The sequence below is a fragment of the Artemia sp. Qi Xiang Cuo genome, chromosome 5 (genome assembly GCF_049724085.1).
Source record: "Artemia sp. Qi Xiang Cuo chromosome 5, ASM4972408v1, whole genome shotgun sequence".
NCBI lineage: Eukaryota > Metazoa > Arthropoda > Branchiopoda > Anostraca > Artemiidae > Artemia > Artemia sp. Qi Xiang Cuo.
The window spans coordinates 9,094,572-9,106,618 of record NC_142798.1 but is presented as its reverse complement, the minus strand read 5'-3'; the positions used below and the strand labels follow the sequence as shown (position 1 = coordinate 9,106,618).

Genomic DNA, 12,047 nt, shown 5'->3' with positions numbered 1-12,047 from the left:
GCTTTTTGCTTAGAGAAGTTTATTTATGTTTATTTATTTTTATTTGTTTTAATAAAATCCGATGGAATTGAAGAATTTAAAATGTCTGCATAGCTTTATGAAAACTAGAAATTTTGTTCGACGTTTTGATGTTCGACTATTTTATCGTCATAACGAAAAATTGCCCTTGAAAAGCGCAACAACTTACTGTAGCAAATCAACTACTAAAGAAGTAAATCTGTATAAACTCAAAGCTTCACAACACATTTATAGAATAGAGAAAATAATCAACGTAAACTACATCAATTTATGTGCTTCTAGCACTGATGGATAGTGCATACTGAGGAGTGCAAATGGCAGACACAGTTATTTTTACTGTTGAAACCCTTTTTGCTTTAACAGCAGTGCCAGTAAATCGACTAATAAAGAATTAAATCTACATATCTCAGATTTTCACAACAGATTTATTGAGTAACCAATCAAGCTGAAAGCCATAAATTTATGTGCTGCTAGTACTGATGGACAAAACCATACTGAGGGGTGCAAATGGCAAACACAGTTGTTTTTACTGTTGAAACACTTTTTGTTTTAATGACAGTGGCAGTAAATCAACTACTAAAGAATAAAATCTGTGTAAACTCTGATTTTCACATCATATTTATTGAGTAAATAATCAGCCAGAAATACATACATTTTTGTGCTGCTAGCACTGCTGGATGGGACTATACTGAGGGGTTGAAGTGCCAAACACAGTTATTTTTACTTTTGAAACAGTTTCTTTTTAATGACAGTGGCAGTAAATCATCTACTAAAAAACTAAATATGTATAAACTCAGATTTTCACAAGAGATTTATTGAGTAAATAATCAACCGGAAACACATAAGTTTATGTACTGCTAGCATTGACGGATGGTACCATACTGAGGGGTGCAAGTGGCAAACACAGTTATTTTTACTGTTGAAACAGTTCTTATTTTAATGACAGTGGCAGTAGACAAAAGACTCTTCAGAATGTTAAATCTCCTGAAGGAAATTCGCCCTTGTGGCTCATGACCAACCTTTTCATCTTTATGCAAAGTGACTGCTCTAGAATTGAAAGAATATGAATAGGATAAAACAGAATCAAAATATAATGAAAGAACGTAATTAGAGTAAGAACGATGAAACTAAGATAAAGAGATTAGAAAGGATTGACTAAGAATAAGAAATAAGAAGGTAAAAGATACATAAAGAAAGCGTAGGATTATTTTTGAAAGGAATATAATCAGATATGCCGACAAGTGTTTTAGTTAAAGTATGAAAAATTGATCTCTATTCGTCTTTATATTCCTTTTCAAATGCTGCTTTACAATGGATAGTGTTTGTAATTTTCATAGGCAGTGCGATTGCTCTGCCTAAGTAAAGAGAGAAGTTGGATTTATGCATTATTTTTTCTGTTCGTTTGTCCATTTCTTACAGAAGGAGTTGTTGTAAAAATCTTTTCTTTCGATTGGTGCCTAAGTTTGGTGGCCTTCCCCAAGGACATCGCATCAAAATTTAGTGGTAGTAATTTTGTCCAGCATAGCTAATAGAAACCTTACCTATTCCTCGGCGTATGACAAAATCCACATAACCATTGGAAAAAGGACTTTAAGTTATGCACGTTCCCCTATTTTTACACTTAAGATGTCTTCTTTGGAAATGAGAGCATGTTTGACTCTGACTCTCTACGAACGTTAAAGATACTAAAGATGAAAAATTCAATGAATGTTGAACTAATTTAAACTATAGTATGTGTATGAAGGTTGTCAACAGGGAGTGTCAGAAATGTTTGTAGGAATTGCTTAGGGTATATAGTTGAAACTTTCAAGACATGCTAAATGAATTTGAAACAAAATTAAAACACACTATGTCCGTGCAGATTGTCAAAGGGGCGTCTCAGGTGTATCTCAGGACCAGCTTAGAGTGTTAAGTTGATACTTTCAAGCTGGTTAAGTGGTATGTGGCGTAATCCATATAGAGAAACAAAACTTTTTATTAACTCTATGATACAACATATAAAATTCACACTTATTCATCTTTGACGCCGGTAACTAACTGACTATTTCATTCAATGGAGTGAAATACACAACCCAGGCTTACATCTGGGTTCGGAGTTCAAGGTTATTCATTAAACTTACAGATTATCTAATAAGTTGAAAAGTGAGTTTAGATAAAATCATAACATTCCTCCCCCCTTAGACACACAGGTAAGGTAACACTCGTTTCACATTTCGGTAGCATTTCGTTTCACCACATATCCTGCAAACGCTTCGCTTCCACACGAACACGAATCCAGCTCACTCTCGATTCGATGGTAGATGTTGGGCTAGAAGAAAAAAGTTAGTAAAATCTTCACTGTTTCGTTACGGCCTCGATGAACCAACTTTGGGGAAGTTTGATCTGAAGAATAAAATTGCAGGAATAGCCAAGTAAAGTAGTCCTCTGGTGCCATCAGTTAGATATAAGTTGAACCATCCTTCCTTTTCGTACGCCGATTTAAAAGACTGTCGTGAAGCTCAAAATGGGCTCCCTTTTCATCTACCTAGTTAGTAAATTGTAAGTTGAAAAAATGGGCGAATTCAATGTCCTTCTGCTGACTTTCCTTGAAGTCTTGGAGCAGATTGGTCTTTCCTTTTCCTTTGAGGACCTTCTTCAGAGATAGAGGCAAGGAATTGGTACTCATCTATAAAGATACAAAACAAACATTACTTTTCTACTTAAAACAGAATGGACAACGCATCAGCGTTTCCAATTTCTAGTCCACTCCGACTATAAATATCAAAGTGGTACTCTTGGAATGCCAGGGACCAGCGTGTTAAGCGAGCGCTGTTGCTCCGAGCCGCGTTCAACCAGAGAAGCGGGTTATATATCAGTTTCGGCGGTGAACTTCCGACCTTCGAGGTAGTACAAAAAACTTTCTAACCCCAGTTTAACACCAAAGCCTCACGCTCCACTGTCAAACAGTGCTGTTCCGCTGACAGAAGCTTCCTACTTTTATATGCGATAGGGTGCTCCTCTCTGTTGCGTTGAGTCAGGACTGCTCCAATCCCCATGTTTGAAGCATCCGTTTGAAGCACACACTCTTTGGAAAAGTCTGCATTACTCAGACAAGGGTGATGGTGAATGCAGTCTTTATGGTCTCGAAGGCTATACTCTGCACCTGAGACAATATAAAGTGTTTTGTATTTTGTTTCTGAAGAAGTTCCTTCGGTGGATACGCAACTGAAGAAAAATTGCGGACAAACTTCTGGTAATAAGTAGTGAGGCCAAGGAATGACCTCACTTTATTTTTGGTGGTGGGCTCGGGAAAGTTCTTCACAGCCACAACCTTGCTTTCAAGTGGTGTTCTTTTGCCATTTCCCACTTTGTGGTCCAAATACTAAACTTTTGCTAGTGATCTTCCCAGCTATCAGAGGATATTATAAGGTCGTCACGGTTTGCCCATGCAAAGCAACGGCATCCAGTCAAAAGCTTATCCATGGCACCCTGGATGGCTGCTGGTGGCATGTGAACACCAAACGCAAGGACTCTGAACTCTTAGAATCCAGACTTCTTTTGGAAGGCCGTATTTTCCATGCTCTCTGGCGTAAGTTCTACTTGCTAGTAGCCTTTGGTAAGATCTAAAACACTAAGGAGCTTTTTGTTGCCTACTTCCTCCAGCAATTCATCTATATGGAGGAGGGGATAGGAATAAAACTTAGATACTCGATTTAAACCTTGGAAGTCCAAAAACAAACGAATACTTCCATCTAGTTTTGCAACGACGTTTACCAGAGACCACCAGGGATTTTTAAGGCAGCTGTATGATCCGAAAATCCGTATGACTTCTTATTCAATGGCTTGTTGTCAGCTCTGTGGTAACTTGTAGGGCTTCTGACGCAGAGGATGGGCATTAACTGAATCAATGTGGTGTCTGACCACTGTTTTTCTTCCGGGAATTTAGGAGAAGTACTTTCTAAATCCCATTAGTATTCCAAAAATCCTTTCTATCTCTTTTCCGTAATGTGACTTAGCGAATCTATCACAATCTGGATGTCATCCTGGTTACCAGAATTATCGGTAAGGTAAACGGTAGTTATACTCGGAGCTTCGTGAGCAAAGAGAAGGAAATTCGTTGGCCTACATTCAAACTTCCGAAGAAGATTCAGGATTAGAATGTTCTTCTTCTTTCTTCCTTCCGGGAACAGGACTTCGTAGCTCACAGTCCCAACTTTCTGCGATATCCTGAAGGGTCTTTGCCATCTCGTTTCCAATTTATGAGTTCCAGTCGGCAGAAGGACGAAGACCTCGTCGTCCACATAAGGGTCGTGTGGCTTGGCCTTCTTGTTGTCTTGGTTTTTCTACCTTTCGGACGCTTCCAGGAGATTTTTATTGGCCTCTTCTAGGATCTGACGCAGTCGTTGTCGAACGGACAAGAGCTCATATACAGGTCTAACGGTAGAGTTTTCAGCGTCTTCCAGTTGTTTCTTGGTGACGTCCCATTGGCTTCTTAGCCTTCGACCATAAAGAGGCTCAAAAGGACTAGACTTGGTCAAGACTTGAGGAGATTCTCGATAAGTGAACAAGACGTAGGGAATAAAGCGATCCCAGTCTCTTGATTATACACGACAAACTTCTTCAGAACCCGAAAAAGTGTCCCGTTTAAGTTTTCAACAAGGCTATGTGTTTCCAAATAAAAGGGTTAAGTCCGCATAATTTGTATTCTGTCATATTTGTACACCTCAAGTAAGCTTTTAGCGACAAAAATCAAACCCTGGTCTGTCATATTCTCCCCCTGAACATCAACCCGACAGAAGTACTGCTCAAATACTTCTGTAATTTTCCCGGAATTCATCGATCTCAAGGGTATTACCTCGGGATAACAAGTGCAATATTCCAATATCACCAAGAGGAATCGATGCCCGTTCTGAGATGGTACCAATGGTCCCACAATATCTGCTGCAATCCTCCTAAAAGGCTCTTCAATGACAAGCAGTCGTAACATGCGGACCAGTTCTATTGGCTTCATCCGTGCAACTAGATGGACAGGGATCACAGTTACGTACAAACCGTTTGACATCTTAACCTACTTCAGGCCGGAAGAACCTATGGATGATCCGATCCAGACTGCGTGCAACTCCAATGTGGCAACTCATTAGGGAATCATGGGTGACTCACTTCACAAACAACCTACAAAGCTTGGGATCTATCAGCTGTGTAATCTCTTTATTATCTAACCTGGTCCCAATCTTCCTCTAGAGCAGACCATTGATGAGCTCGAAACCCGGGCCTAAGCTGGACAGAGGGAAACACTTTGTCAGTGTAGAATCTTGTTTAAGGTCAGCCAATTCTTTGGAAGTCAGCTGTTCTGGATCAACTTCTGAAAGTGTTTCTTGAAAGTTTTTTCGTCTCCAGTCTGCTTTTTCCTTTTGTCGGTATCGTCGAGTCTTTCTTTGCCTCATATTGCCCGTCTTATTCTCCAACTCTACCATAATCGGGGAAACCACATTTTCTGGAAGATTTATTGCTGTGCTTGGGTCTCAGCTTCTAATCCAGCGTAACCTTTTGTTCTAGTCGACAAAAGAACGGAGACAGCAGGCCTGTCTATTTCTGAACTTCGGTTAAAAAGTTATAGGGATCCTGGCAACGATCTTACGATGATAGCGTCTACGGGTAAATCATCAGAAACTGCAACTTTTACATTGCTTTGGAAGGTATAATTGCCACATCCTATCTCTACATACCCCTTATGCAGAAGGCATTGCTCAAAACCGCCGTGAACACACCATATCTCCGTGCTGGACGATGCTTGTTCACCCACACGTCCAACGTACCTTTTATGGACGATAGTGATGAATGTTCCACTGTCAATAAGGAGCTCTTCTAGCTTGCGCATCTATCATACCACTGACACAAGATCTTGCATTGATTCTTTCTTCCAGAATTAGACTGCAAGCCAACAAGTTTTCTCGCCTCCTCAGTTCCCTACAATCAACAGATTTGTGACCAATTTTTCCACAGTTGAAACAACTTTGTGCCCTTCTGTTAGTTTGCTGGCGTGGAGCGTCTTGACTGCTGAATCCTGTTGTGCCAGGTTCGGCATTCACAGGCTTGCTCGCAGGTTTAACTTGCTGTGCTTGCTTCGTAGCCATTCCATTCCTTGAGGACGGATGTGAGGTTCCTTTTAATCCTCCACTTCAGTTATCATTGCAGAGTGGAAAGAAGTTTTCAGCCACCTTGTAGACAGCAACGAGAATTGAGCCCTTGAGTTTTCTCAACCAGATACGTAGCGGTTCATTTTGATGGAACTGATGTATTGCTCTAGCACGAGTTTTCTAAGGGTATCGGCAATTTGCGTTCTCTGCTCATCTGCGGTCGTGATCAATCTGTAGTGGGCGACGTCCAACCATTCGGTCAGCAGCTGCTCTAGCCTCTTACCCTATTCAGTAAATGACTGGTCTGCTTCTTTATGGGTCGTACGAAATAGCTGGCGATAGGTTTCAGAAGTCACTCGAAATCTTCTCAGAATAGCTTCTTTTACAAGGCCGTAGTCTGAGCTGTCGGTTGTCGGAACGATCGCAGCAGATTTTTTGGCTTTACCTGTCAGCAAGGACTTGGGTCTAACTGTCAATGTAGTACGACTCCAGTTACTTTGGGTGACAGTTGGCTCGAAGGTTGTGAGGTATGCATCGATATCAATACCATCAGTAAACTTGACAATCTGGATCGTAGTATTCTACGCTGTAACTGGCGCATTCTGAATGGCGGACTGATTCGTCTGTACAGCTTGAAAAAGAGGAGTACACTGATAAGTCAAGGATTCCAGCTGCTTTTGCATCTGCTGTCGGCTTGTCTCCCTTTGTCGCTCTAGTTCCACCATTATTTCCATGCTCACCTTTATGAAGGCGTGAAACATGGCCATCAGAGGTTCCTCGTCAATTTCCTCCATCTTTTCCTTAGCTAGGCACTGTTCTGCCCGTGTCTTTGACCTAGTGAGCACTTTGCCCTTATCCTGCTCTTTCAGGCTCATATAGCTGCAAACGTTGTTGTTGGTGAGGAACAGGCGTTTCCAAAGTGCAATGAAGCACAGTAGTGTGCTATGAAAGCATGCACAGATATGCTATGAAGCACCCACAATGTGCTATGAAAGCACACCCAAATATGCTATGAAACACGCGCAATGTGCTATAAAGCACCCGCAATGTGCTATAAAAGCACGCCTAAATGTGCTATGAAGCACCCGCAATGTGCTATTGAAGCAGCGTACAAATGTGCTATGAAGCAGCTGCAATGTGCTATGAAAGTATGCCCGAATGTGCTATGAAGCACCCGCAATGTAATATGAAGCACGTTTAGTGTGCTATTGAAGCAAGTACAAATGTGCTATGGAGCACCGACTTTGTGCTATGAAAGAATGCCCAAATCTGCTATGAAACATGCACAATGTGCTATGAAAGTACGCAAAATATGCTATAAAATCACGCACAAATGTGCTATGAAACACCTGCAATGTGCTATGAAAGCATGCCCAAGTGTGCTATGAAGTACCACTTGCGCATTGGTACCCTGACACCACTGGGGGGGGGGGGGCTCAAATCTTGTTCACCAGGAACACGCAGTAAAGGTAGAGCAAGCTACCGACGAAAACCAATAATTGTCTAGTCCCAGCTAGACAATTATTGTTAATTGTCCCTAACACATTGCTAGTCCAGCAACTATCTCCCCTAGCGAAAACGGTCTAATACGGGAGTAATTTTGGCAAATGATAACAAAGGTTTAATTTTTTGTGGATTATTTTAACTAGATATCAAAACTGAAGCACAAACAGATTGTGAATTTTTTTCAGCTTATAAATAGTGGAAATTTTAATACAAAATTGGGGCGAAGTCCAACACGGTAAAAACAAATGTACTTTCACGTTGACAGCATTATTTCATGTTTGATCAGCGTACTTTCTAGTTGTTGGGTTAGCGTGAAAATACACTTCTATAGTGTATAGGTACTTCTGCCGTATTTTTACATTCCTCGAATATATATTCAAACTCGTTCAGTGTTCTGGGAGGAGCTAATGACAATCAACTCTTGCGCTTATCAACTCTTGCAAAAATGGGTCATACCGCGGGGAATGACCGATGCAAAAATATCGTAAAAGGGGGTCGTCCGGGTTTTTGATCTATGGGGATTAAAAGCTACACAAACGAAGACCTTTCACTTGTGGTTGTAAACTTATTTCTGAAAGGTAAGTTCTTTTGATGTTTTTTTTTTTTTAGTTTTATATAAGCCTTATGAACTTTGCAGGTAGAATGGTAAAATTCTAGTTTAGCTACTTTTGGCCATCTTGGAAAGAGGTTAGGTTAGGAGATGAAAGTTTCAGGGATGCGTTTACAGGCTAAAGTATGCCCCGGTAAGGTGTTTTGAAGTATTTACCTCCACTCCTCCCTCTAGAGGGTCCTAACCTTTGACGACCTTTAAAAATATGTGTGTTATAAAACTGAAACCTTGTAAAATAGATCTTCTGCTTAAATAAAGTACAACAAAATTCTTTTCAGCTTCACAACTTTTCTGAATCCCAATTTATAAGGTTTTAAATATATGCAAATAGCCTATATTTCCTAAATTTAAAAAAAAACCATTGATATGGCTTAAAGTTCTACTCAAATAACAGGAATTGCATTTTAAAAACTAAAGCCAGAGACAAAGAAACTGAAAATTAAGGTTAAAAGTTGTTTTGTCAAAATTTCAATAGGTATAGAGACCTGTCATGTAGGCAAATTTCAGGAGCCTCTAGAGGCAAAAAGAGTGGAGGTAGGTACTTCAAAATACTTTCCCGGGACATACTTTAGCCTGTAGACCTATCCCTGAAAGTTTCTTTTTTCTAGCTTAACCCCTTTCCAAAATAGCCAAAAGTAGCTAAAGTAGCATTTTACCCTTTCAGAACCACTTTATTCATAGAACATACTCTGTATGGTTATCAATATTTTGGATGTGCATTACAATATTTTGTCATACTCATGATGAACACAAATTATCACACCATGATCTACTGCAAAAATACAAGCATTTATTCTATTTGCCTTATTACTTGTTCATTCATGCTTAAGTTTCTGCTCAAAAGAGCGTGAGAGGGATATTAAGCTACAAATTAAGGACGTGATTCGCTATTGAGCAGGGGGAGTGCGCACCAAGGATTTTCTAAAGCCATCTTTTCCAGTTTTGTATATTGTCAAACTTCATTGCAGATCTGATCTTGATGGCATCAAATTGCAGAACTTCATGGCAAATCCTAGTTTGTCCATTGGAACTTCACTGCCTGCGAGAATATACAGTTCATGTTAAACAGCATACCAGTCTGTTCGCCTCTCGTCGTGCCATATGCCCCATACCCAACAGCTATCAGGCATTCAGTTGGCACAACAAACTTGCTACTCATCTAGATTCCCACTCAGAAACTGAAAAGGCTGCTATTACACTAGGGCCTAGTGAGGCTGCAATCAGTTTTCCCTGCAGTATAAGTTGCTGTCAATCATATTTTGTGAGGAGAGACCTCCTGTTTAGCCACCTCTACTCCCATATAAAGGATTCAGGTGAAGTATCATGTCCTTTTAGAGGTTGTAGTAAGAAGTTTCAAGTGCAGAGCTCCCTGCGGTCTCACATTTGCAGAGAACTAAAAAATAATAAGGCTTTAAACTACCTGAGCACTCCCCCTGACCATTGTAAAGATTGTGTTGAAGAAAATAATGTGGCTTTAAACAATCTGAACACTCCCCCTGACCATGATAAATATTGTGTTGAAGAAAATGAATATTCTGAGCCTCTAGACTGAGAAATGCTAGACTTGAACCAAGATGAAATAATGGAAGCTGGTTTAGCAGATACAAATAAAACATCAGGATTGAGACAAACATCCTCAGGGGACTCGGGTATCCGTGATATGGAGCCTAGAAGGCAAACGCTTGCAGATGGGCTTGCTTTGCATCTCCTTCGATTAGAGTCAGAGAAACATGTAGCTGCCTCAACTATTAGTTTTATTCTTGAGAACTTTAGGCTTCTCTTCACTGAGTCTCATGAAATTTTAGCAGGAGAACTTAAAGAAAGTGTTGCTAAATGCATCTCTTCTGTTTTTCAGCCAGATTTGTTTAAGAAAATATATGATGAAATTGACTGTCATTATATGCAGGATACTTTGCTGCTTGTTACAGACCCTGCCACTGGATCACTGAGATCTCAGTACATGAGAGACCAGTATTTTACAAGTTGAGGTACTATGGTACTGCGGCAAGTCTTTATCGGACTTGATAAGCATGGAAACAGAAGATTTGTTCAAGTAGTTTCAGTTGCAGCCACCTTGGATAATCTTTTCAAAGAAAGATTCTTGCATTTCTGATGGATTGGTTTCATCCTTCAGCAGAAGGTGTATATAGAGACTTCTATGATGGTAACCGTTTTGCTTCTTTATATGCTTCTGATCCAGACATGAAGAAAAATGTGATATTTCTTCAGCTCTACCAAGACGAGGTACAAATAAAAACCCACTTAAAAAGTCTACATCAGGAAAGTACAACACTCTAGCTTTTTATATGAGAGTTCTCAACTTCCCACCTTGGCTTCGAGCAAGGCTAGATCTATTGCAGTTAGTTATGCTAGTGCTGGCATCGAACTTCAAGATCGTTGGTACTGAAAAAGTCTTCAAGAAGGTTGTGAATGAATTAGTGTTTCTTTGTACTGAAGGCATTGTGATTGATGGGACAAGGTTCAAAATCATAGTTTTCTGTATATGCGGAGACAACTTGGGCTCGAATTTTACTGAAGGGGTTCATGAAATGCTTTAACCGAAGTGTGCAGAATCCCTGCAGAGTCTGCATGTTCTCTGGAAAAACTGCAGCTAAAGACTATTGGAAAATTCAGTTTCCTCTCAGAACTAAAGCATCCTATGAGGAATCTTTCAACAAGCTGCAAGACCCAAATGTTAGGAAGCAGTCTGTAAATGGCGTGAAGTTCAATTCTGATTTCAACGCCTTGCCCAACTTTCATGTGACAGATCTTACATTACCACCATGCATAGCCCTTGACTTGTGTGAAGGTCTTATGAAGTGGGATGCTGGAAAATGTTTGCAGCGCTTGATTATTGATGGTGTTTTCAAAGAATCAGAACTTAGTGCTAGTGTTGCCAACTTTGACTACAAGGGTATAGATGCTAAGGACAAACCTCCTCCTTTCTCAAATGATTTCAAGTGCCTTGAAGGTAATGCAATCAAAAATTTGGTATTTCTTCACCAGTTTCCTCTAATACTTGGCCATTTAGTTTCAAGAAAGGCTGAAAACGAATGATGGTCTCTAATGTTGCTGATGAGGAAAATTGTATTGTTTTTGTCAAGTCGGAGGTTTACAGACATGCTTATTGCAAAGTTAGATTTTACAATAAGAATGTACCTTGAATTGAAAGCAAAAATATTTGAGGATGATGAAAATAGGTTCAAGGACCATACAATGCGTCACTTTCCTTTGTATGTGCGAACACTGGGCCACCTAATTCACTATTCGACTCTTCAGTTTGAATCAAGACATAGATATTTTAAACATGCTGCATAAAGTACATCCTAAACTAGAAATCTGACCAAGACAATGACCAAGAGTTACCAGAATTACCAGAATTACCTATCTCTTTCAAATAGAATGTGTCAGGAAATCACCTGTACAGTTTCCAAAAATGGAAAGCTGACAAACACTTGCTACTTGACACTGTTTCCACATAAGCTGGGGAAAGACACATGCTTAGTCCAGGAGCTAATTTTCAAGGGGGTTGTCTATAAGAAAAGACTTTATTTGATTAGCGATGTGACAGACTCAGCTGTGGAAGCTGCTGAAATAGTGGATGTGGTTAGGACGCTGGGACAGTTCTTTCTCATTCTGTCAAGGAAATCGCTAAGCTATGATCAAGAGCGGGCGTATCTTTACTGTTATGCTGAAGAGAGCTCCATTCTTGTTTGCTGGAACATTAAAGAAGTACCTGATTTTAATCTTGATCCTGCATCATCTTATCTCATTCGTGTAAGGTGTTATCTGTCGTT

At 40.0% G+C, this 12,047-nt stretch overlaps 1 protein-coding gene across 1 annotated transcript in view; it reads right to left on the bottom strand.

Moving 5' to 3' along the window:
* Positions 1–689: 689 nt before the first annotated feature.
* The window catches only part of LOC148951780 (uncharacterized), a 30,895-nt gene continuing 19,537 nt past the window's right edge, over positions 690–12,047 (bottom strand). Inside the window, exon 2 of the mRNA XM_089088714.1 lies at positions 690–1,065. Coding sequence (XP_088944840.1) covers positions 876–1,065 — 190 coding nt within the window. The 3' untranslated portion in view covers positions 690–875. The remainder of the gene's footprint in view (positions 1,066–12,047) is intronic.